General features: G+C 47.7%; 4 protein-coding genes across 4 annotated transcripts; 2 read left to right on the top strand and 2 right to left on the bottom strand.

The window, feature by feature from the left end:
• The first annotated feature begins 420 nt into the window (after positions 1 to 420).
• LOC125511091 (triacylglycerol lipase SDP1) lies at positions 421 to 5,068 on the top strand. The gene is made up of 4 exons (XM_048676375.2): positions 421 to 1,733; positions 2,296 to 3,162; positions 3,595 to 3,738; positions 3,836 to 5,068. Exons 1-4 carry the CDS (start codon positions 1,179 to 1,181, stop codon positions 4,832 to 4,834), a joined length of 2,565 nt encoding a protein of 854 aa, XP_048532332.1. The 5' UTR covers positions 421 to 1,178; the 3' UTR covers positions 4,835 to 5,068.
• A 264-nt stretch (positions 5,069 to 5,332) lies between these two features.
• ABA2 (NAD(P)-binding Rossmann-fold superfamily protein) lies at positions 5,333 to 7,201 on the bottom strand. Its single transcript, XM_048676377.2, has 2 exons — positions 6,938 to 7,201; positions 5,333 to 6,288 (listed from the first exon to the last, which is right to left on the bottom strand). The coding sequence occupies exons 1-2, from the start codon at positions 6,985 to 6,987 to the stop codon at positions 5,487 to 5,489; spliced, it is 852 nt and encodes a 283-aa protein (XP_048532334.1). The 5' UTR covers positions 6,988 to 7,201; the 3' UTR covers positions 5,333 to 5,486.
• A 3,676-nt stretch (positions 7,202 to 10,877) lies between these two features.
• LOC125511089 (mitochondrial Rho GTPase 1) lies at positions 10,878 to 16,747 on the top strand. The gene is made up of 14 exons (XM_048676372.2): positions 10,878 to 11,262; positions 11,391 to 11,523; positions 11,646 to 11,792; positions 12,065 to 12,241; positions 12,360 to 12,611; positions 12,871 to 12,939; positions 13,096 to 13,151; positions 13,368 to 13,449; positions 14,165 to 14,376; positions 14,470 to 14,536; positions 15,030 to 15,142; positions 15,555 to 15,705; positions 15,834 to 16,020; positions 16,346 to 16,747. The coding sequence occupies exons 1-14, from the start codon at positions 11,054 to 11,056 to the stop codon at positions 16,417 to 16,419; spliced, it is 1,929 nt and encodes a 642-aa protein (XP_048532329.1). The 5' UTR covers positions 10,878 to 11,053; the 3' UTR covers positions 16,420 to 16,747.
• A 970-nt stretch (positions 16,748 to 17,717) lies between these two features.
• LOC125511090 (remorin 4.1-like) lies at positions 17,718 to 19,808 on the bottom strand. Its single transcript, XM_048676374.2, has 2 exons — positions 18,936 to 19,808; positions 17,718 to 18,179 (listed from the first exon to the last, which is right to left on the bottom strand). The coding sequence occupies exons 1-2, from the start codon at positions 19,668 to 19,670 to the stop codon at positions 17,988 to 17,990; spliced, it is 927 nt and encodes a 308-aa protein (XP_048532331.1). The 5' UTR covers positions 19,671 to 19,808; the 3' UTR covers positions 17,718 to 17,987.
• Between the last annotated feature and the right edge of the window lie 5,277 nt (positions 19,809 to 25,085).

Below are 25,085 nucleotides of genomic sequence, written 5' to 3'. Positions count from 1 at the left end.
TTCGCTGCCCGTAGGAGTGGACTGTTTTACGAGGTCCCGACACTATGTAATGCAGAATTGGCTGCTGCTTAACGAATGAATTCACTTTTTCCCTGCACAAAAAAAAACAGAAAATAAGTTGCCTGGTTGAAAAAAAAACTGTCAACACAAGGACACGGTTCCTCTGACGTACGGAGCACACGCTGACGTGTGGGCTTGGACCCACCCGTCAGTGGCCCAACGTTAGGGGATCCGGCTCCTCGACACACAGGCAGTAATAATCACAGGTGCTCGACCATGACTTTGAAGGAAAGAAAACATCCACAAACCCATTTCAGGTTATGATATTTTTTTCAGGTGCACGTGTCGGTGTACTCGTACCGTAGTCCACAGGCACCACAGTGCTTTGTGGATACGGGCACGACTCATCGGGCCACGGCCACTTTCCCGATTTCTTCCTTCTCGTTGCGGCCTCCGACGTCGTCCCCTGCCCCACCCAACTGCTTCCCGCGAAAGCAACGAACCCATCATCAAATCCGGCGACCGATCCGTCATCCTCCTCCCCGCGGTCGCGGCGCCATTATAATTCCTCCCATTCCCATTCCCATTCCCTCGCCTCCCGTGTCCCGCAGCCATAGCTGGCCGGAGGCTTTTGCGTCCACGCCTGCCCCACTCCTCGCCCAGTCCCAGTCCCAGTCCCCTTCACTTCCACGCGAGGAAGATTTTATATTCCTGCATAATCTCCCAGGCGATCCGATTTCCCGTATTGGAAGCTTGCGCGGAGTAGTTTTCCCATTTTCAATTGGGTTTTTATTGCTCGCTTGCTTCTTCTTTCCCTCACGCTTCCTCCTCCTCGACGCGAGATCGTGCGATCACTGCGCTTATTTAGGTCGCCGGGATCGTTGGTCCAGTAGCCGGCGCCGCTCGAAATTGGATTCTTTTAGCTCGGTTTCGTGTCGCCGCGAGGCTCCGTCGTCGATTGGCTTGTCCGCTTCACGTAAAGATCAGGTTTTGCTTTGCCGCCGGGAGTGGGTTGGTCAACACGATTTGGGGATTTTTTTACAGTCGAACAAAGGTTGCTTCTGCTGATAATCCAAGCTCGCTTTTTCTACCGAGCTCAGCTCGAGATTGAAATCGAGCTGGGGTTTGCCAGTTTCTGACCTCGCCGGAGTCGCCGAGTGACTTCATTTCAGCCGTTAATGGAGGAGTCCGGGGAGGCGAGCATCGGGCCCTTCAGGATCGGCCCGTCGACGCTCCTCGGCCGGGGCGCCGCGCTCCGCGTGCTCCTGCTCAGCTCGCTCTGGCGTCTGCGTGCCCGCGCGCGCACCGCGACGCGCGCCGCGCTCTCGCGTGCGCGCGGGGCCGCGCTGCCCATGGCCGCGTCCTGGCTGCACCTCAGGAACACCCACGGCGTCCTCCTCGCGGTCGTGCTCCTCGGGCTGCTCCTCAGGAAGCTCTCCGGGGCGCGCTCGCGGCTGGCGCTGGCGCGCCGGCGTCAGCTCTGCAAGAGCGCGATGCGGTACGCGGGGACGTACGAGGAGTGGGTGCGCGCCGCCAAGGTGCTCGACAGAATGTCCGACCAGGTCAATGAGTCGGACTTCTACGACGTTGAGCTCATCGGGAGCAGGCTCGACGAGCTCCGGCGGCGGAGGGAGGAGGGATCGCTCCGGGACGTGGTCTTCTGCATGCGCGGCGATCTCGTCAGGAACTTGGGGAACATGTGTAATCCTGAGCTGCACAAAGGCAGGTTGGAGGTATTCGACATGATAGCACCTCTCATTCTTTTTTGTCTGTTCTATTACAAGATGTTTTTCTATACCAAGGTTGTGGTAAATGGCTAGATTTAGAAAGTATAGGAATCAATTATCTCATTCTTTTGATTCTCCATTATCTAAATATGCATATATGTTGGGTCATTGCATTCTTATTCTCTACTAGTATCTAAATATGCATTCGTTTATTCTTAGCATCTATGCCGAAGGCATTTTCGAATGTTATACACTTATACTTGGTTCCTATATAAAAGGTTGGCCAGGTGTTTCTATGTTACAAACCAATAACATGGTTTATAACTGTTTTCAACTAAAAATTATGCACTGTCAAGTGCTCAAATAACTATACTGTCTTCCATTTCTTAGTATCTATGCTGAAGGCATTTTCAAATTTTCCTATAAAAAAAGTTGGCTGAATGTTTCTATGCTACAAACCTATAACAAGGTTCATTACTGTTTTCAACTCAAAATTATGCATTGTCAAATGTTTAATTAACTATACTATCTTCCATTCTGGTTACACGGTTGATCTATTGTAATGCAGGTGCCTAGACTTATAAAAGATTTCATTGATGAGGTTTCAACTCAATTGAAAATGGTTTGTGAATCCGATACGGATGAGTTACTTTTGGAGGAGAAGCTTGCCTTTGTTCAGGAAACCAGACACGCCTTTGGAAGGACTGCACTACTCCTAAGTGGGGGTGCTTCACTAGGTTCCTTCCATGTAGGTGTAGTGAAAACTTTGGTTGAACATAAGCTTCTGCCTCGGATAGTCGCAGGATCAAGTGTTGGTTCCATTATATGCTCAATTGTCGCTACCCGGACATGGCCTGAGATTGAGAGCTTCTTCATAGACTCGTTACAGATCTTGAAGTTCTTTGATAGGATAGGTGGAGTTTTTGCTGTGACGAAACGGGTTATGACTTATGGTGCACTTCATGACATTAGCCAGATGCAAAGGCTTTTGAGGGATCTCACAAGTAACTTAACATTTCAAGAGGCTTATGACATAACTGGCCGTGTTCTTGGGGTCACTGTTTGCTCTCCTAGAAAAAATGAGCCACCGCGCTGCCTCAACTACCTGACATCACCACATGTTGTCATTTGGAGTGCTGTAACTGCCTCTTGTGCATTCCCGGGCCTCTTTGAAGCTCAGGAGCTGATGGCAAAGGATAGATTTGGCCACATAGTACCCTTCCATGCGCCCTTTGCCACAGATCCAGAACAAGGTCCTGGAGCATCAAAGCGCCGGTGGAGGGACGGAAGTCTGGAGATGGATTTGCCAATGATGCAACTGAAGGAGTTGTTCAATGTAAATCATTTCATTGTGAGCCAAACTAATCCTCACATCTCTCCACTCCTCCGAATGAAGGAGATCGTCAGAGCTTATGGAGGCCGCTTTGCCGGAAAGGTTTGTTTCTGACCTTTAATTATGTTAAGTTAATAATAGTTTGTGTGTGGTTTATCTTAGCATGCAGGACTTCAGCTCTTTCTGCAAGTAATTTAGAATTGCTCTTTTGCTCTTGAATACTAGTTCATCATTTTCCTGCACAAAAGATGCTCATTTTCCCACGTGTTGCTACACAATGCACATCTGTGATCTGTCTACTAAATATATGCAATATCTTGGCAGCATTGAAGGGCTAATGGTAGGAGTTGGTGTTATTTGGTGTGAGGACATCCAGAAAATGTTCTGTAGCAAATACATCTGTACCTATTTTTACCTAAGAACTTTGTTTTTGTGATTCCATGTCTTCACTGAACACTAGACATTGCAATCCCTTCCAAATTTCAATTCATAGCTGTTGCATTACCAAGTCTAATTCTGATCTAATTTGTATAGCTCGCTCGACTTGCTGAGATGGAGGTGAAGTATCGATGTAACCAAGTTCTAGAAATTGGCCTCCCACTGGGAGGGCTTGCAAAGTTGTTTGCTCAGGATTGGGAGGGTGATGTCACCATGGTTATGCCAGCAACAGTAGCTCAGGTACTTCTGTCAATAAAATCTGCATAGCTCATACAGGCAATAATGCTGGTCCTTTGGGTTCAAATTGTCCACCTTATTACATCTTTCAAATTTGCAGTACTTGAAGATTATACAAAACCCGACATATCCAGAACTCCAAATGGCTGCCAACCAGGGTCGCAGGTGCACATGGGAGAAGATCTCTGCAATCAGAGCAAACTGTGCAATTGAACTTGCATTGGATGAATCCATAGCAGCCCTCAACCACAAACGAAGGCTAATAAGAAGCATTGAAAGGGCAGCAGCTTCTTCCCAGGGATATACCGACAATGTTCGAGTCAAAACACCAAGGAGGGTACCATCATGGAGCTGCATTAGTCGAGAGAATTCGTCAGGATCTCTCTCGGAAGATCACTTCGCGGCCGCTATTTCATCCAATCACCAAGGTACTATTCGAGTCGATGGTGCGTCAAGCACGTCTCATCATGTTCGTCAGATGTCACATGATGGAAGTGAGAGCGAATCAGAGACCATCGACTTAAACTCATGGACCAGGAGTGGTGGGCCTCTGATGAGGACTTCATCAGCTGACCAGTTCATCAACTTTATCCAGAATCTCGAGATTGAGTCCGAGTTCGATGGGGTTCATACAATAGAGGGTGGCAATGCAGGTATTTTCACAGGACCCACATTTCCTAGAGACCCATATCCAACCAACATTTCTAGAGCTACTACACCAGATGGTCCAGATAGATGCACAGAGGTTTCTGAAACAGAGTCATGCAACAATAGCAATACCAGCATTGCTGTGTCTGAAGGAGATCTGCTGCAACCTGGAAGGACCACCAACGGGATTCTACTTAATTTTGTCAGAAGAGAAGATCTGATTGCTCGGCATAACGGCGATGCTGATGTGGCCGAGAGCTCCTTACCCGAAGCATATGTGGACAGAACACATTCAGAATCGGGTGACGCCATCTCAGCTGCTTCTAACAGCTCTGAAGATAACAAAGATGTCGCTGACTTGGACAATCCCTTGGTTTCTCATTCAGATTTTGTAACTCCGCCTCAACCCTCGGTTGATGATAACGAAGACGCTAGGCTAGATATTGAATAATTCTTAGTGGTTTATTGCAGCAGCAATGATGTACATGATAATTGCAGTGTCTATTTAGAGAGCATTGCTGACAACAGCAATGATGTATAAGATAATTGCAGTGTCTATTTAGAGAGCACTGCTGACAGCAGCATATCTGTTGTGTGGTGTCATATAGTGATTGATACTGATGATACATTTGACAGAAGCCTTTCTTGGCGTCGACATAAATGAAATTTAGTGTTTGTTGTACCACAGGCCCTGCCTCAAGGTTCTTCTGAACTGAACACACATTATAACAACTCTGGAAATCCATTTCTGTACACATATTCAGTTATCATATACACGCACAAAAATTCTGAGAAAATCATATATGAACTGATAGGGCTTCTGACTCAAATTTTGAAGCTCAATGGTTTCTATCCCGCAGATATACTGGCACAGAAGTCTTTATGAAACTCTAACTGAACGTTATACAAGCTCCTGTCACATCTCACAGGTTCAACAGAGTAATATCAATAATAATCAACACTGTCCTTAAGCACTAACATAGAATAATTATCAAATTTTACACATGATCACCCACCTTATTGACATGCTAAAACAGGCAAATCAGAAAATGGTACTCAAATGCTTTCAGATACCAAGTAACAAATGCAGCTAAAATCTTCAACTAGTCCTCAAACGCTTTCAGGTTGCCATTCACAGATGTAAATCCGCCGTCGACCACGAGGTTGAGCGCGCTGATGTACCTCCCTTCGTCGCTCGCCAGGTAGAGCACCGCCTCAGCAACATCCTTAGGCAGCAGATCAACACCTTTCAGGTTTGCCTCACTGCCCACAAACGCCAGGAAGTCCCTCACTGCATCACCCTTGTGCTCCCCCTGGGGCAAATGCGGCATGGAGAGCGCGGTGGGCACGGCGTACGGCGACACGCAGTTCACCCGTATGCCGTGCCTCCCCAGCTCCAATGCCACACTCTTGGTGAGACCCACCACCGCGTGCTTCGACGCGGTGTAAGCATGAGGCCCCATCCCTCCGATCACGCTAGCAACGCTCGCCAATGAGACAATGGACCCCTTCTTGCTCGGGATCATGACACGCGCCGCGTGTTTCATGCCGAGCAGCATGCCGTGCACGTTGATGTCGAACACCTTCTTGACATCAGCAAAGTCGAGGTTCCGGATATCGGTGACCTTGTCGCCCGTAATGCCGGCATTGTTGACCATGATGTCGAGGGTGCCAAACTTCTCGGCCGCCACATCAACGGCCCGGCTTATGTCCTCCTCCACAGTGACGTCGCAGTGGACGAACAGGACATCGGGGTCGCCTCCGAGGGAGTCGCAGAGCTGCTGACCGGCTTCATCCTGGACATCCGCTATGCAAACCTTGGCGCCGTGCTGTCTGAAGAGGCGGACGATGGCTTCGCCGATACCTGAAGCGCCACCGGTGACCAGCGCAACCTTTCCTTCCAACCTTTGGTTAGAAAAAAGCAAAGCAATCAAAGTTACAGCAAGCAAACATACTGATAATAATCTTACTCCTAGCATGCATTAAACAACCATGGCTCTACTACTGTGCTATCCAGCTGAGCCCCCAGTGCTCATCCCAGCTACATGTGGCCTATCACTTCTTCTAACAAACTTTAAGCCCAATGTTTCTGCGCCCGCTGTCAAAAACAGAACAGGTAAAAAAAAATATGCTTCTGTTTCTGTTTAGCATCAACGTTTCATTTATTGTTCTACTAGTTCTCTGACAGAGCATCAACATTTCAGTAGCAACATGCAGCATGATGTTTTCGAATCTAGGGACCTTAACCCTGCCTTCTGCAATACCCAACCTGAACTCCCGAAGAAAAGGACACAGACACTGCAGTAAACGCGTGCTTCTCAGCCCTGGAGCAGAGCAGAGAAACGATGCAGCCAGCCAAACTGCAGGGACCTCTCGCATCACGCGACCGGCGCCATTGGAGAGGTGCTACACATCTAAAGCAGCGCTACTTGGCCTCGATCCGGCCAGGATCGAGCCCCTGCTGTGACAGATCATGGCGAAACCGGCAGCGACCGGGGGGGGGGGGGGGGGGGGGGGGGGAGGAAGAGGAAGGAGGAGGTGAGCAGACACGTACCGCAGCGCTGAAGTGGAGAAGGAGGAGGAGCTGCCGGCGGCGGCCGACATCGTCTCGGGAGTCGGGAGCGGAGCTCCGGCTTCGTCGCCGGCCGGTGCGGGGCGGGGCGGTGCGTCGTGGGGAGAGAGAGGCAGAGGCAGAGCGTGAGAGCTTCCACTGAGTAATACTCTTGCTGGTGGATAGCTTCAAAAAAAAAATACTCTTGCTGGTGGAGTGTGTGCTGTGAGGTGCGATGCCCTAAATACAGTATGCGTTGTTGACTACGGAAGAGTAATTACTACAGTTAATATACGCTACTACACGTGGCCTCACGTGAGCTCCTGCTAGCGCGCTGCGTAGCACCAGATAGTGGGAAGAGCACTTGAGCTGTGAGCTAATTAGACATCAGGGCCCGGGTGCTTCGGCCGGACGGACCGCACGAGCCTGGTCCTGCAAATATCGGTGAGCTCAGGGGGGTCCCTTGGCATATTTCGCGTGGCGCGATCATCAGGCGGCCGACCGACCGCCCAGCGAGGTTACCGACCTGTGACGGCCACGGAGATTGATATGGTCGGTGAGAGCGCAAAAAGTGGGAGGCGCGGCCGTGTCGCACGGTCGCTCACGGCAGATCAGATCGGGGTCCCAGGTGTTGCCGCCACAACAGGCCCACCCTTCGATCGATGTTGACTTGGTCATGGCTGTATCGCTTGTTCATTTCCTGGGGAATGACTAACGACCGATGGCTCATCTTTTTTGTTTGTTTGTTTTCGAACTCGGGAATGATGGCTTATCTTATCTTTCTTCATACTGTTTCTTTTCTCAAACTCGGAAATGGTGACAGCATTATTTAAATGTGTATGGTCGACGTCCACGATGACAACAACAACAACAACAATAGTAATAATATTTGCTTGGTTTATACACGACAGTCATTTTAAGCTTCAAAATTGATCATCATTTTCTTTTTCCGAGAGAAATTTGACCATCAATTTGACAGGCGGTGTGAATTATGTGTCACACAAATTGCAGTGTTGAATTTGTACTAGATTTTCAAGGTGTTTCTTAATGATTATTCGTTCCGGCAAATGAATAATCATTAAGGTGGTGTAGAAATTAAGCTTCAGATGTAGAGCTTCGATGACATATGACTCGTATATTATTGGTTTAAATGATTTTAGAAAAAATGAGCCTCCTCATCAATTAACACCACAGTTCTGTAAAGTAAGTATGAGAAATAGAAAGATACAAAACATGTAGCTAATCCCGTAGGGTACATGCAACTACCAGAGCCAGCTGCGCGCAGGCAGAACAAACATGACGCAACACTCATACATGAGCTCTAGAAATCACAGACCAGTAAATATGCATCAAGTTTCATCGATAAAAATGTTGCAATCAGGAGCATGCCAAGGTAGAATCAACCGTAGACCATCCTAACCAGAGAATTCCATCAATAAACTCTGTCAAACGTCTCACGCAACACCTCCTTGATCTTCAACACTCCAACCTCAGTTTCTCTTCTGTCTTGGTTTCTCTACAATATGCTCGAGAATTTCGAAAGATAGTAAAGATTAGAAACAATTGATCATCAAGATTTGTTTTTAAAAACAGGCTTTGTTATAGTCTTCCAAATAGTCACTAACTTTGTTAGTATTCCATAACTAACACTGAGCAACACATATTGGACTAAAATTCAGTATCACGTCCACATTCAATACCTTAGGTATGAGTGCAATGATACCATGAACCGGTCTCTCAATCTCTAGCTCTCCTCTATGGAAAGCGTCAAACAATTCATTCAAGTCACACTTGACCACATCCCAAAACTCTATAAAATTCAACATGTAGCCCATCAGGCCCAACTACCTTGTTATGTTTAAGCCCAAACACCACCTTCTTAATCTCCTCCGTACTGAACTCTCCAGTTGAAAAAACTTCCTCGTCATTCAATTGGGAATAGACCAAACCATCAATACTGACAGCGGTGATCTCAGGTTCACCAAACAAATCATTATAAATCAATGACATGTGTAACCAAGTATGCTTCTCTAGAAATTTCCATTCCATCTCCATGCAAGACATAAATATAGTTTTTTCTCTCCTTCTAGTAGCTTTCAATTAAAAGTATCTAGTATTCCCATCATCTTCTTTCAAATCCTTCTCATGATCTCTTTGCCTCCATCTAAGCTCATCATCTTTGAGCAGCTTTTTTAGTGTAGTATCCAAAAACATATTAAGCTCTCTTTCTCCCATGGTTAGGGGACATGTTTCACTTTTATTATCCAACTCGTCCAGCTTGCCTGATTTTTTTTGTTTTCAAATTTCTGAAAACCCCTTCAACATTAATATGCCACCATTTGAAATGTCTCCCAAGCCTCCTAGCTTCCGCTTGCCATTTATCAATATAATGTACACACCAGGGTGGAGCAATCCAGATTCTCACCACCTCTTCCTTAAAACCTTCCATCTCTAGCCAACAAGTCTCAAATCTAGATATCACTATGTGGAGGTTGAATTTAGTATTCAAGTGCAATGCTGCATGATCAGATCAGAGAGCTCTAATTTCAACCCAACACATCCCACTCAGTTGAAACTAGCACTCAATCTAATTTCTCAAAAGCAGGAATCTCCAAATTATTGGCCCAAGTAATTGGTTTAACCTGGAATATTGGATTTGTAGATCACAAACCACGGGAAAGCCTATGTTTGTTGATGAAATGGTTATGGAACTATGGTCATCAGTTTTTATTTGATTGATGGTTAAGTATAAAGCTCATAATATATGGTTGTCGTGAAAACTAGGATGGAAGAAATTTTCTGTATATGGAGAGAATGGAAATGAACATTAAGAAGACACAGGAAGCCATATGTCAGCAAATCATGGAAGTAATTATGCGAGCCGGGAGATGGACGACGTTACAACAAGGATTTTTTTGAACAATCATTGGGGGGGGGGTGGCTCACCACTTGAATGCATTACTCAAAGTGTCATGAAGGTAAGTTTGACTCGAATGGTTCTTACGATATTCGACTAAACACAACATTAAATCGTCTTGTGAACCTAGGCAATGACAATCGTAGCGCGAGACGATCCGACAATCCTGGCGTGTGTTTGGCATTTGCCGGCCATGCATTGCCAATGCAAAATATAGAAGCAACTAGCAAGAGGGTAGATGGCCCTACAGAATGGTGAGTACCGCAGTCCAAAGTTGACTTATGTAGAGAGTGTCCACACCACGAAGTTTTCACCACCCCTGGGCATCCCTTCCTTTTCTTCCACACTCGTAGATCACCATTTTCTAGCCGGTGATGCTTACAACAAAACTCTAGCAGCCTTTTAGAAAGAAAAAAAAGTAATGATGAAAATGAAGATGGTTTGTGGCACATTATTGGTCAGTGAAGGAATTGGTGTCCTGGCTCGCTTGTTGTATGTGATGCTTCAGACTTCCCTCCGTAAGCTTAATAAAGCATTATGGGGCAACGTGTCCACATGATAATAAGCAAAGGAGGGGGGAGGGGGCAAAGAAAACGACGATGGGCATTAGCTCTTGCAAAACAAACAGTGTCAGTCGGCTCATGATGAAGAAAGCAATAAAAGTAGAGAAAAAAAGAACGTACGCCACAGGCAACGCCGCCATGGTGATGTGCCGTCTTGCACCCTACTTGCACCAGGCAAACCGAGGTAGGGCGACCGCCAACCCTAGCCATACACGGTCCTCCGCCACTGTATCACACGGTTGTTTTGCATTGCCTGTCATCTGACAAAATAGCATTTTCTTTTTGAAAAATTAGCAAAACCGTTCCAAAAAAAAAGTCATTACCCGGCCCATGTAAGGTCCAACCTGTCATCATTCACGAGCCCTCGCAGGCCCGAAGCCAGCGAGCGAGCAAGCACGACGTCTCTGTGTTGCGGTCGCTGGTTCCATCGCCTTTTCTTTTCTTTTCTTTCTTTCTTTGCGTCTCCTCCAAGCCGAAGCAACCAAGGAGGAACCAGATCGATCCTTCCGTCGCGTCCACCATAAGACCGAACCGGCCACCATCCCCTCCGGCCCCACCGCCTGACACTCCACGCCACACAGCCGCGCCCAAATCCCCCAAAACCCTAGCCCCGAGGAGGAGGAGGAGGCGGCGGCGACCATGGCTGCCGCAGCGGCGAACCTGGCGGGCCGGCCGGGCGTGCGCGTCGTCGTCATCGGCGACCCCGGCACCGGCAAGTCCAGCCTCGTCGTCGCCGTCGCCACCGAGCAGTTCCCCGAGAACGTCCCCAAGGTCATGCCCCACACCCGCCTCCCCGCCGACTACTTCCCCGACCGCGTCCCCATCACCATCGTCGACACCTCCTCCAGGTCCTCCCCCCATCCCCCATCCCATTCCGCCCCGCCTCAGATTTGACGATTCCGTCGCGGATTGATTGATTTGGTGTTGACCCCGTCGTCCTCGTGCGCGTGTGTGTGCGTGTGCGCGCGCGCTGCAGCCCCGAGCAGAAGCCGAAGCTGATCGCCGAGTGCCAGGCGGCGGACGCGGTGGTGCTCACCTACGCCTGCGACAGGCTCTCCACGCTCGACCGGCTCAGCTCCTATTGGCTCCCGGAGCTCAGGCGCATCCAGGTAATCTCGGGCTCTATGGCTTGGTTAGTGGTTGCCGCAGCCTTGGGCTCGCCATGGTTGGTGATTTTACCCTGGGTTGCCCGTGTTGATCTGTGCTGTCCAATGTTTCTGTGATTGCGCAGTTGAAGGCGCCTGTCATCGTGGTGGGGTGTAAGCTGGACCTGAGGGACGACCAGCAGAACAGCCTTGAGCAGACGATGGCGCCCATCATGCAGTCGTTCCGTGAGATCGAGACCTGCATTGAGTGCTCCGCGCTTCGCCAGATCCAGGTGAGGAAGACCCCCTCTTGTCTCTGTATCTAGGCAATATTGGTAACACTTTCATTATGTCAAATCGTTGATTGTTCACAACGAATGAAACTAGAATGATCAAAATGCTGATGCCAGCAGCTGCTCAGCCTCGCCTAATATTCCAACATTGCATTTTTATAATTTGATTGAGTACTAATTCAACTATGCAGTTGATAATTTGATTGTTGTGTTAGAATTCTAGATACTATGCTCGAGTAGGTTTTACTAAACAGATAGTTTATGAACCGCAGGTGCCTGAGGTCTTCTACTACGCCCAGAAGGCAGTGCTTCACCCCACAGCTCCTCTATTTGATCAAGAGGCGCAATCTCTAAAGCCACGCTGTGTGAGGGCTTTGAAGCGGATATTCATTCTATGTGACCACGACAGGGATGGAGCTCTCAGTGATGTGGAGCTCAATGACTTTCAGGTTTGTATTCACTCAGGCCGCCCATTCTTCCTTTATATTAACATGAGGCTGACCAGTGTCTTTTATTGACATTCTTCTATGTATGGTGGTACTAAAATTCCTTTCCATTGCTTTGCAGGTCAGATGTTTCAGTGCTCCTCTCCAGCCTACTGAAATTTCAGGCGTGAAGAGAGTTGTTCAAGAGAAGATGCCTGAAGGCGTAAATGATAGCGGCCTTACATTGACTGGGTTCCTTTTCCTTCATGCTCTTTTTATTGAGAAAGGTCGTTTGGAAACTACATGGACAGTATTGAGGAAATTTGGTTATGATAATGAAATCAAACTTAGAGATGACTTCATTCCAACGTCAGTCAAGCGAGCTCCTGATCAAGTAATGTTCTGTTGATTACTGTCAGCTATTCACATTTTGTTGTCAGTTGAAGCTAGACCAATTTTTAAGTGCACATATATTTTAGTGTAAAGTTGTTCTTATAATGGCTTACGTGTAAGTTGATAGTTGATTTCAATTGTATGCTGGGTATCTGCAATCCTAGCTTCACTAGCCACTTACCTATGTGTTTTACATTTGCCATACGTTTGGTCTCTAATATTTCTTTGGTACTAAAGTCATATCACTATCTTTGTTACAGACGGTGGAATTGACAAATGAAGTGATTGATTACTTGAAAGGAATATTCAACATGTTTGACATAGATAATGTAAGTCTAATGTATTGATCGTCACAATTGTTTTTTATCCTCAATGTTAAATATTGCTGCGCCCTTTGTTATTCTTGGCATTTTCATTCTAATCTTATCAGTAAAAAACTTATGTGTTGGAGCATTTCTGAAAATGTGTTTATGTATCAAATCCAGGACGAAGCTTTGCTACCTTCTGAGTTGGATGATCTTTTTTCAACTGCACCTGAAAAGTAAGTTCTTTACTAAAAGAAAGGGTAATTTTAATCCTAGTTTGACACAATTGGAGACAATTTGTTGTAATTTACATAATTTACTCATATTGTTAGTAACCCTGTATTACTTTATCTTAGATTTGATGGCATCTGTTTTACTTTTGTTAAATGGTTCTCAAGTTTAGTCTATTTAGTCATTTGTCTCTGCTTATCATTCACATATCATTATTCCAGCCCATGGACTTCTGATCTATATAAAGACTGCGCTGAAAGGAATGTCTTGGGTGGGCTATCACTTGAAGGATTTCTTTCTAAGGTATTCTCTCACTCCCTTTGTGCTACACTGTTTGTGTGCAATAATATTTAACGCTGCCCGTTGGTTGCTGTTTTGTTGGTTGGATTCAACAGCCTAATGCTCTATTCGGATCTCATATCTTTTTATTCATTGTTCTGACTGTCTTGTACCATTCAATGAGCTCAATTAATCTCTGAGAAAGCCCAATAGTTTGTTGTAACCATTGTACTCCCTCCATCCCAAAATAAGTGTCTCAACTTTGTACTAACTTCAGTACAAAGTTGTACTAGAGTTGAGACACTTGCAAAGTTGTACTAGAGTTGAGACACTTATCTTGGGATGGAGGGAATATGAATTACTGCACCCATCTGAGTTCGTCATATGCAAACGAATCCACAGAAGAGATTATATATACTATATCGAACACATAAGAAACATAAACCAACTAAAAATGGGATAGAAATCTTTTAGGAGTGTTGTGCTTGTTATGATTAAGATGCATAGTATTTAGTGGCGTGCCTTGAAAAACATGTGGAACGTTTCCAGGCAAGAAAACCTTTTCTTAGTGTTAGTGTAGTGTTTTTTATGTTTACATGCATATCTACACCAGTTTAATCTTGTGGACACGTGCTTAGAAACCTGTAGACAAAACACCTGTGTGTATTATGGTGATATTCTTTCTTACTAGATTACCGGTAGATTTTCCTTTGCTGACTAGTATCTCCTACAATTGCAGTGGGCTCTTATGACACTTCTAGATCCAGCAAATAGTTTCGCGAACCTTGTATATGTCGGCTATTCAGGTGATTTTAATTCAGCATTCACCATCACGAGGAAAAGACGAGTGGACCGTAAAAAGCAGCAGACTCAAAGAAATGTGTTCCAGTGCTATGTTTTTGGTCCCAAAGGTGCCGGAAAGACTGCATTGCTACAATCATTCCTTGGAAGGTATTTGATGCATTTCTCTGTATTTACTCCATGAATTTTCATACCATCTTTATTCCTTTTGGAACTCCATTTCACTTGTTATCTTCATTGCAGGCAACCTTCTGATGCTCTGCCAACTAACAGCGACCGGTTTGCCGCAAATACTGTTGAACCATCTGATGTAAGTAGTCAAAATTTATGTTTGTATTCTGCTTGCACTTTTTGATAAATGGCATGTTCTTAATGATAAATGATAATTCTATTCTTACTGATGCTCTGCCAACTAACAGCGACCGGTTTGCCGCAAACATTCTGATAAATGATAATTCTATTCTTAATGATGCAAGACTTCACGCGAGTATAGTGACAGAAATTAAGACAACCCAAATTTTCTCTGCCAATGGCATGTACAGTAGTTCAATGTTGCCCTTTCCCTCTTGTCATCTTCATTTTTGGTGGACATGGAAGAGGGAGAGAGAGAGCCTTCCAGAAATCATATGTGATGGTCTAGTGGAGACAATAGGGTGACATTAACTTCAGCAGTTTCTAATTTGACTGCGGAGTGCAGCTTTGAGATTTATCATTTTCTAATTCTTGGTAATCTGTAATGATGCTTTTCTACTCTTACTCTGCAATGTTCATATCAGATTCATTATATCTTTGTTTTATTGAAGGGGACTAGAAAAACACTTGTGCTGCGGGAGATTCCTGAAGGTGATGTCAGATCATTGCTAAACAACAAGGAATCCTTGGCACCCTGTGATGTGGCAGTCTTTGTTTACGATAGGTATCCATTCTGCCGAGCTATTTTCCTGTTTATTGTACTGTTTTCTGCTTTGTGTCATATATATGCTGGCAATTTTTGAATTGTTCTCAATGGTTTTGATGGCCCATTTTGGAAGGAAACTAGGTTTACCATTCTATGCTATTTGCAAGATCTCATGAACTTAGTTCATTCATGTATTGCAATCTGATTTCAGTTACACAATAGCTTACTGGCCATATCAAATAAATGATTCTTGGTCAGTAAAAAATGAATCTCTTTGATCCTTGATTACCTTTAATTGGTTCAACTATTCATCTGGTTATGTAAACGGTACAGATGACAGTTGAAAATCTTGCTTATCCTGGTATATCTTACTCTGACGTATTATTCAATATTACATAAATTTCCTTATGTGACACCTTTAAAATGGCAGCTGTGATGAATTTTCTTGGCAAAGAGCAAGAGATTTGCTTGTGCAAGTGGCTTCACATGGAGAAAACACTGGCTATGAAGTCCCTTGTCTGATAGTTGCTGCTAAGGACGATCTTGATCAATCTCCAGTGGCTCTACAGGAATCAACCAGAGTAAGCTCCAATACCATTTCGTTTGACATTTTAAATTTACCATTGTAGTTGGTGAATGGATTAGAATCCATGGATAGTCTAGTTGTTTATGTTTGTTACAGAGTAATCATAAATCTATCTAATTTCAGGTGAGCCAAGACATGGGAATTGAAACACCAATTCCCATCAGTGTGAAATTGAAAGACTTGAACAGCATTTTCTGCCGAATAGTTCACGCAGCACAGCGGCCCCATTTGAGCATCCCAGAGACTGAAGCTGGTAAATCACGCAGGCAATACCGTCAACTTCTGAACCGTTCCCTCATGGTTGTTTCAGGCAAGTCAAACCCCACGATCTTGTCACAAATCTTTTCTTACTAGTAGTCAGTAGCTAAATCCGCATTTAACCAAATATCATCTCAATAAAATACTAAGAAGTCCATAACAATGTGAATCAATTGGTCGATTTAGAGGTATGGTGGGTTCCATAGGGAATCGAGTCAACGGGCATGATAGCTCGCATTTGACAAAATGCTGCTACTCAATTACAATTTTGTATGCCTTTAGACCTTTACTTGAACATGCATTCGTGGGTGTGGAGCATGATGATAGGTGGAGCAAAGCGCCCTTCAAGTACTAACTTATATTCTAATACTCTGCAGTTGGAGCTGCTATAGGTGTTGTGGGGGTAGCCGCGTACAGGGTTTATGCGGCTAGGAGGAACTCGTCGTCATGAAGCCCCCCTCCCTCCCGGGCAGTTGTCGGGAAATAACGTGCAACAGGCAGGTTCATCGTCGATGAAGTGGATCGTCTAGCTTGATGTTTATGTACAGTTGCGTCATCAAAGATAACTTGTACTAGTGCGTGTTTGAGTTTTGGATGGTAATGTACGGCAGTCATCAGGCTCTGTTAGATTCTTTAGCTGATAAAAGACTTGTCATGACTTGATTTGCTCTGTTAGAATTTCATCACTGTCCTAAATTTTTGTCCACATTTTTCTTTTTCATCTCCTCTGAACATTTTATATGTTTATTTATGTTGGCGTTAAGGATGCATTTTTGTTTTGTGTGTGCTTTTATTGATTTCATTCGTAGTTCTATTCAGTTTGTTTTGCTTAGGCAGAGTTATCTCTTTCAGAGCGAATGCTAAAAGTAATGGTCGGTCGTTTACGCCCATAGGAGTTGGAATAAACTGACGAGTTCTCTGGTTACATTCCTCCATGTCTCCGTCGATCGTGGTCTCGATTAGCCTGGCACGTCGAAAGAAACCCGTCGCGCACGGTGGCCGTCAGCGTCGGCTGTGTCTGGACTCCGGTAAGCGCCAGCGGGATCCGGGCAGCGCCTGATGCCTACGGCCACGGCCTCGTGTCGATGCCAGACAAGGCCCATCCCTCCCTCCCTCCCTCGTCTAGTTGGGTCAATCACAGGCACGGGGTCGCTTTCGCCATTCAGGCGATAGATAGATGGATAGAATAAAATGATGATTCCACTAACCGGCCTTGTCACGAGGGAAATGGAAATGGCGAATGCGGTGACGTGCGGCGCAGGTTCCTCATCGCTCCCATGATGCCTACTCGACGGCCGCACAGTGCCCAGCATTATTTTTTGTGGCCAAAAGTGCCAGCTCGAGTTCAGACAACGCAAGCCAAATCCCCAAAATCTCAAGAACAGAAAACAAAACGCAAGCCAAGGTCGGACTCTGTAGCTGGAAGACTAATAATAATAAAGTCGCTGCAGAACTAAGAAATCCAAGATTGGACACCGTGCACTTCGTTATCGACGGGCAGCACGTTGTCCACCACTGAAAAACTAGGCCGTCTTCGTTGGAACACACAAGGGTGTGGGTCATCTTGTTGCCTGATCCTGGGTGTGTGCAAGGGCAAGTAACAGTCGTCTCCATCAGCCATTGATGCAACTTGTTGGTTCTCTCTTGATAGGCGTTAGAAGGACCACGACGACTTTCAGCTAGATATATACATACAGAACTGAATGAAGAAGGTAAAGATCCACACCAGCAGTGTCACATATGAACAAATGCTCTGAATGTTTGCAGGTTTGTGGCAAACACACTATTCATTCCATCTTCACACCAGTTTTGCGTGCATATACAAGCCAAACAAAAAAGCGCCACCGTGTGATCCGTGATCGCCACCGGCGGCCAGTATACAACGGAGGCAGCAGCAGCAGGTTTCAAATCCTTTTTACAATTAGGTTTCCCGGCCGATCGGATGCAGCAGCACACGCCCTTTACGACCTATAGGCAAAAACACATACGTAGGATTCTCCAGTTGAGGAGGCCGGCGGGCTAGAAGAATGAGCGCTTGGTGGGCACCCTGCCCACGGCCTTCATGAAGTTGGCCAGCTCCAGCACCTTGGCCAGCTTGAGCCCCCGCTTGGCCTCCGCCGACGCCCGCTTCTCCTCCGCCTTGTGCCGCGCCTTGGCCACGTCGTTCTGCGTCTTCTCCACCGCCTTGGCGCGCTGCTCGTCCAGCTTCCTCTGCACGCGTGGTCGTGGGATCCATCACAGTTAGACATAAGGTGACCGAGATGAACATTCAGATAGGATACACTAACTGGACAGCAAGCAAGCATGATTTTCACATGCACTACTAGTGGTTCTCCCGGACAAAGGCCGCCACTCTCATAGAACAGTCCTATCGCCGTGAGATGAACGTGCTAACGGTCCATGATAATCTCACAGGTACACAGTCTCCCTTTTGGCGCAGAAAGTTGCATGATTGAGCTGTAAAACGAACTGATGTTCACATGCACGCACCCACAAGAAAAGGGGCAATTGAGACAGCCACGCTCTGATGTAACACCTCTATCTAATTAATTATCTTGGAGATTCATATACCTTTTCTCAAAGCAAGAATAGATTTACACTATTCTACTCAAAAGGGGTACTGTATTAGTGTTGCTAGGCGTAGGAACTTCCTTTTTATCTGGGAGAAAAAAAATCAGCTCGCTAATCAGTGTGCACAAATCTCATGTGCTGATTGCATCAACCATCGATGGTCTACCTAATCTCATGTGCTAATTTTGGGCAATTTAGTTGCTGTATTAATTTGTCATGCTCTACTACTTTTCTTTCTTGAATTGACAGGAGTGCTGTGAAGCTTGGAGAATTGTTTTCTCGGTTGCAAGGAAAGATGATGCTAGATGCAAATTAAGCTCAAAGCAAGTAGGATTCCACAGTAGATTTTCATCAGAATCTGAAGGATCTTGTTGTTCATGTAGTAGTGATGATTACCTCAATCTTCTTGAGCCAGGCGGACGCCTTGTCGACCTGCTCCGTCTCCCAGCCGTTGATGACCACCTCCTCCCTCTTGAACCGGTTGTTGATCTTGGCGATCTCCGCCGTCTGCCACGCCGACACCTTGGTCTCCACCTCCTCCTTCTTCACCTGGCTCGCCTCCACCGGCGGGCCGGCCGCGGGGACGACCTCAAGGTCGAGCCGCGCCGCCCTGCCGCTGCTGCCGCCGCTCCTGCTGGGCGGCGTGGCGAAGGGGCGGCCGCTGTCCGGCACGATGGCCAGCGGGTTGTGCTCCTCCAGCTCGTCCTCGCCGATGCTGGTCAGCTGGTCGGGGCCGCCGTCGTAGGGGCCGCCTGGGTGGTGGTTGCTGTTGCTGTTGTTACTGTTGGGGTTGCTGTTGGCCGCCCCGGTGCCGGCGCCGGCGGCGACCATGGCGGTGAACTCGCGGCTCATCGTCATGAACTGCTCCTCGGAGGTGACGGAGCGGTGGCTGCTGGCGCTGTCCCAGGCGGTGGAGGCGGCGGACAGGGTGCGCGTGGGCGGCGTGAAGGGCGGGTGCGGCGGCGACAGGGGGTGGACCTCGCGCACCTCGATCACCTCGTCGACGTCGTGGAAGGTGGTGTTGGTGGTGCTGGCGGTGGTGGTCACCAGAGTGCCCTCCTCGTCGTTGGCCCCTGGGGCATCGTCCTCGTCGTCGGACGCGGAGGGTGGTGCGTGCCGCTCATGCAACATGTGTCGGCGCCGGCCGGCGGGGACGGGGCACCATGCGCGGGAGGAGGAGGACCAGCAGTGCACGCCTCGCCCTCTTGACTGACTCGATCTTGCTGTGTCAGTGCGCGGTGTGGTGGTGTGTGTGGGTGATGGGGTGTGGTTATATCAGTCCGTTCATCCGTCCATCTGTCCCGGGTGTGGGTGAGGCGAAGGCGATGGCAGGTGGGGGCTGGCTTGTCTCCCGTGGCGCGTACCGGCGGATGACACGTACGTGTCGCGGGGGCAGCTGCGAATGTTCGTTTAAGCCTTGTTCTTATTTATATTTTTTTTGAAAAGCCCAAAGACAGTATATAAACTATAAAGTACTCCCTCAGTCCGATAATGTAAGACGTTTCTTTGACACTATGGTGTACAAAGACACCCTTACTGGGCAAAGCCCCTTGCCCCCTCTGGGTCCCTATTTCATCAGAGCAAACTTGTTTAAACCCAAAAAAAGCTTATAAAAGTAGCGCCCGACAAGTCATCGATGTTGATTTGAAGACGTCGGCGGCCGTAGTTTGTGTAACAAATTGCCGCTATGAAGAAGAAGATGGTTGAGAGGGCTTGTAGACCCCAATTCCGGTCAGACGGAGCCAGAGAACACAAATCTCACACACTCCTTGAAAAGGCGGAGTCTGGTTAACCTTCGCCGATCAAAACTGGAGCCGGCGGATCAAGACGTATAGACACGTTATGTGCTCCGCAGGATAGCGCAACCGAGACAAACCTGCAAAAGAAACACCAGACCCGAAGAATAAGATCTTAGGACACACCATCTTCCACACGCTTCCTAGCAATACGAAGAAGCATCACCGGAATGAGGGGAGGTGGATTCCACGCCTGCGGTGACACCATTCTCTCGCCACAGTCAGACGGAGGCCTAACTAATGCCTCGGAGAGGAAACTACGACTCCCACCGGTCGACGATCTATTGGCGAAGGAGGATGGACGGGAGGAGGGGGGGAGGACCCCTAGACCTCTTTTGGGTCTCCGTTGATAATATAATTCCTATTTTTCCGCCGAACTGATTCTTTCTTCTTGATTTGGTCCATTTCGCCTAGATAGGAGGCATTGCCGAGAGGAGCAGCATAATCTAGAGCTCAATCCAATGACGTTGTATGAGGAGAGGGGGGGGGGCGTTACGTACGTTTTTTTACCACCGCTTGGATTAGACAAAAGCCAAGCTTGAGACAGTTGCGGTGTCACTAGCGATCTCGCCAGAGACACACCACGACGTCGCCACCGAGGGAGGCAAACCGTTGATAGGTTCCTGACGCAAGTAGGATCAGGAGCGGTGCCCGTCGGGAGGAGGAAGAAGGAAGTCCGGGTGAAATGGATTGAAGTTGGAATTGGAAAGAGAAAACAATCGTCGGAGCTATAGGCTATAGCTAGTGGCAGAGTCAGGGAGGACCAGCAGGGGGCCCTGCCCTCCCCCCCCCCCCCCCCCCCCAACATCACTGATTTGATACTAATATAGCAACGAACAGTGTAGAATTTAGATAATAATACATGCATTAGTGTAGTTTGGCCCATGTAATTCAAAGTTTGTGTCATTTGACCTCCTAATCTTAATTTCTGGCTCCGCCACTGGCTATAGCAGGACCTTTTTTTGCTCATTAGAAAAGAAAAATCACTTGCTGGTCTAGGATCCCCCCAATATCTTTTTTCCCTTTGCTTGAAAGAAAAGTCGTGGGGCTTTGGGCGCGCGTGCGCCGGTGCGCTATGGAGATTGGCGATATCGCGAGTGGGCTCTTGTTTAATTTGAAATCGAGATGGGAATGGACACGCGAATGCATGTTTGTTTCTTGATGCATGCATGCATGCATGCATCTTGGAGTTGACTCACAGCTGTGTAGTACTAGCCCCGTGGGCCATGGGTGTGTGAGTAGTGTAACAACCAAGGAGAAGACTGTAATGCCAAGAACAAACAACTTTTGTGTGAGAATTTTGCAACTTTATAGCTTGGTGTAGCCGTGTAGACTGTAAATTTGTGTGCCCGGGCTTTGGTAATCCACGTCCACTACTCACACGACAGTGTCATGGGTTTAGATAATCAGTCGAGCAAGTCCCTGTTGTGTACTCGAGATATTTGTGGCGTGCCATGCCCATAGCCCAGGTTGTTGTCGCGTAGCAGCAGCAGGGTCCGTCCACATGAGGAGAGAAGATGGAAAGATGCTCCCCGGTGTGTCCTGGAAATGTTGGGAGCTCGATCGAGATCGGTCGGATGGATAGGCTCCCGACGAGCGATGATGTACGTACTCCGTGGTGCGTGACGTGACGTCGGAACACACATCGTCCCCGCGTTTCACGAAGTCTCGTCGCCATTTTTAGGCGCATCAAGTTTTAGCCACGTACGTTACGTGTGTACGTAATGGACATGTATGCTAGCTCTGCCTGTTATGTCAGCCACTCCACTCCAACCCAAAGCAAAGCAAAGCAAAGCGGGTGTTCGTGTGCGGATTGATCACGGGTGTCTGCATTAATCCAAGGCCACACAACTTTAAATAAACTTGGCGCCAAGCTAAGCGATAGAGTAAGGTGATCGTCCTTGTCATGGCCCGGGTTTTTCCTTGTCTTTGACGTACGCGCTGTCCTCGACTAAACCTGCATCGATCCAACGGAGCTAGCCACGGAGCAATCGTCGAGAACTCGACGGGATTAGCCAACTAACGCTGGAAATAAGCGCTGACGCTGTAGTGTAATCAGCGTGCAGTGCAGGCATGGTCCTGCTCGACGTGGAGGAGGACGGGTGGTGGCGCGAGGCGGCGACCGGCCGGCGCGCCGTCGCTTTCCGATCCTCCGGATAAGAGAGGAAGAGCCACGACCAGCCCACCCGCTCTGCCCTCCCAAAGGTTCCATGGCATCGGCATGCAGCCAGGCCGCGCCATGCACGCAGCTGCTCCGCGGCCGCTGTCGCCGAGGACCAACGGACGGACGGACGGACGGACGTAGCACGGGGGCGGTACGCGCTGCGTCCTGGGTGTGTTGTGCCGTGCGCGCGCGGGGCGGGGCATGTCCACCGGGCGACGTCTACGCGGCGTCTGATGCACGGCTTACGTCCATTCCATGGCTGTCGACCTCGGCGATGGCTTCGTATGCTGGAAAGCTTCCTGGGTTAAAAATGGAGGAATATGCGGGGAAGTGGTTTGTTTAGCAGAGACGTTGCGGTCGACGGGAGTAGTCACCGTCGGTCACCAGCTGGTTCCGCTGGGTTCACAGCTAGCCCGATAGCGAGGTTAACAACTACTAGTCTTTTCTATCTACTCCTTTTCTAACATGGCTATGTAGTACTAGTACATAGCCCGCGTGCGTCGAGAGGTAGGTTGTCATCTTTTTCGCGACGTGCGCGCGCGGGCTCACCTCAGGAATGAGTCAGCTAGAGTACCATACGGCCGGGCATATACTGCCATGCCGTGTACGAGTCACGAATCCACGATGATATGACATCGAGCTACCGCCTTTTCCACGCACAGGACATGGTTACATGCATGTACATCCATCGCCAACGAATCGTAGAGTAGCCAGTCAGCCAAACGAATCAGGCCTTCGTGCAAAGTGTTCAAGTGATCCAGACCAATTATCGAAGCGTTTGGTTGGGTAGAAAACCCCGATAATTCAACCCAGAGCTCGGGCTCAGAACAGTACCGCGATTTAGAAAAGAAAAACAGTTCAAAAATTCTATTTTTTTGGGTACAAGATGCTCCTATGCATGAACTCCAGGCACCAAATCACTGTACAGTTCATGCCCGGGCTCATCTGAGCCAGGCACCAAATCGCCTCTTTCAGAAACCCCGCTTCTGTAGGTCTTCAGAGCCTCTTTCCAGCCGCCGCCTCCTTCTCCAAGAAAAGCTAGGGTTCGTGCTTTCCGCCGGCTCCACTACAGGTCCGCCTCGTTTCCGGTGGCCCTAGGGCCATGGGGGCGTGTGGATCCTGGCAAGGGCCGGCGGGAGGGTTTGGTTGTTAGTCGTTTCTTCAAGATTTGTTAGGGTTTGTGTTCTACTCAGGAAGACGAGACGGCGGCGGCTCCCTGAAGATGAAATAAAGGTGCGGCGGCTCCCTGAAGATGAAATAAAGGTCTCCCCGCCTAGTCCCTGTTCCGGTGATGCGTCTAGCATCGTTGGTGGGCGTGTGGAGGTGTGTCTCCGGCGGATCTATCCTCGAAGGATTTGCTCGGATCTGGTTGTGGTTCGTCTATGTCCGTGTGTCTTCAGGTTGGATCCTTTCGATCTACATTATTCTTCACCAGCGACGGTTGCTATTCTGGTGCGCTGGTCCTACGGGGCCTTAGCACGACGACTTCCCGACTGTCTACTACAACAAGTTATGCACGACTCCGGCGAGGAGGGATGATGACGGCGGCGTGCCTTCAGCTCGCTTCAGTGATTATAGTCGTCGCTAGATGGTCTACGAATCTAGATGTAATTTTTATTATTTCTAGTGTTCTTTGTATTATCATGATAGAAGACGAATAGATTGAAAGTTTTCTCGAAAAAAGAAGAAAAAAACCCCGCTTCTGATTATAGCGCTTCAGCGCTTAAAAAAGAAACAATTGCAGCCGTTTGGTTTGGTCATTCTGTTTTCTGTTATGATGCTACCGGATACAACGCTTCACATCTGCGAAAACGTCTGATCGGGCCGGATACAAAATCCCCTCTGCTCCGTATTCGCTCGCATCCGAACCAAACAACATGCGTATTCAGGAGAAAATAACGGAAGCAGTGCTTTTCCAATACCGAAAGTCGAAAACGATACCAACGTGCGAACCAAACGCCTCGTACATGTACCATGTCTGTCTGGATCATTTGCACACTTTCAATCATGCGAGGCAGCTGCAAACAGTATCTTTAAGCAGAACCAAACCAATTATTGTATACCAATTAAAAAGAGAATTATTTTTTTCGGGGAAAAAAACAATTATTGTACCGACCTTCTTTTTTCCGATAAATTATCGTATACCGACCGCCCTGATACTTATGGTCTCGAATTAGTTATAGCTTAACGGGTGGAATCGTTCTAGAAGAAGCCGGAGCACACGCGTACGTCGGGTGATTGAGCCGTGTCCGTTCATGCATCATGCATGGCTACTCATGAGGGCACCGAGGGAAAAATTAAAGAGGAAACAAAAGGTGGAGATGATCAACAAGAAGATGCGATCGATGTGGCCATCCACCTCATTGTTGTTTCCGGCTAGTGAGTGCCATGCAGGCTGCTGGCACTTCGCTTTGTGGCTTTCGCCATCTTTTATAGCAGGATAAACAATCCTCCGTACCTACTAAAACCAATACAAGTTCGTTAAGCACGGCGCGATTAAATCGCTGGCTGGGTGTGGTGATCGATCGATGTGAGTGGGTATGATGGATGCGTACAATTCCCATGGCCAGCGCACAAAAGTGCATC

The sequence above is a fragment of the Triticum urartu genome, chromosome 5A (assembly GCF_056163025.1).
Source record: "Triticum urartu cultivar PI428250 chromosome 5A, HENAU_Tu73, whole genome shotgun sequence".
NCBI classification, from domain to species: domain Eukaryota; kingdom Viridiplantae; phylum Streptophyta; class Magnoliopsida; order Poales; family Poaceae; genus Triticum; species Triticum urartu.
Note: the sequence above shows the minus strand (reverse complement) of the source record. Positions and strands in the feature narration are given on the sequence as shown.

Coding starts and splice junctions, on each gene's coding strand:
- ABA2 (XM_048676377.2), bottom strand. CDS start 6,987: ATGTCGGCCGCCGCCGGCAGCTCCTCCTCCTTCTCCACTTCAGCGCTG. Junction 6,289..6,937: donor TTCTCCACTTCAGCGCTGCG/GTACGTGTCTGC, acceptor TTCTAACCAAAG/GTTGGAAGGAAAGGTTGCGC.
- LOC125511090 (XM_048676374.2), bottom strand. CDS start 19,670: ATGTTGCATGAGCGGCACGCACCACCCTCCGCGTCCGACGACGAGGAC. Junction 18,180..18,935: donor CCTGGCTCAAGAAGATTGAG/GTAATCATCACT, acceptor CCACGCGTGCAG/AGGAAGCTGGACGAGCAGCG.
- LOC125511089 (XM_048676372.2), top strand. CDS start 11,054: ATGGCTGCCGCAGCGGCGAACCTGGCGGGCCGGCCGGGCGTGCGCGTC. Junction 12,242..12,359: donor TGGAGCTCAATGACTTTCAG/GTTTGTATTCAC, acceptor ATTGCTTTGCAG/GTCAGATGTTTCAGTGCTCC. Junction 15,706..15,833: donor CTCTACAGGAATCAACCAGA/GTAAGCTCCAAT, acceptor ATCTAATTTCAG/GTGAGCCAAGACATGGGAAT.
- LOC125511091 (XM_048676375.2), top strand. CDS start 1,179: ATGGAGGAGTCCGGGGAGGCGAGCATCGGGCCCTTCAGGATCGGCCCG. Junction 3,163..3,594: donor GAGGCCGCTTTGCCGGAAAG/GTTTGTTTCTGA, acceptor TAATTTGTATAG/CTCGCTCGACTTGCTGAGAT. Junction 3,739..3,835: donor TGCCAGCAACAGTAGCTCAG/GTACTTCTGTCA, acceptor TCAAATTTGCAG/TACTTGAAGATTATACAAAA.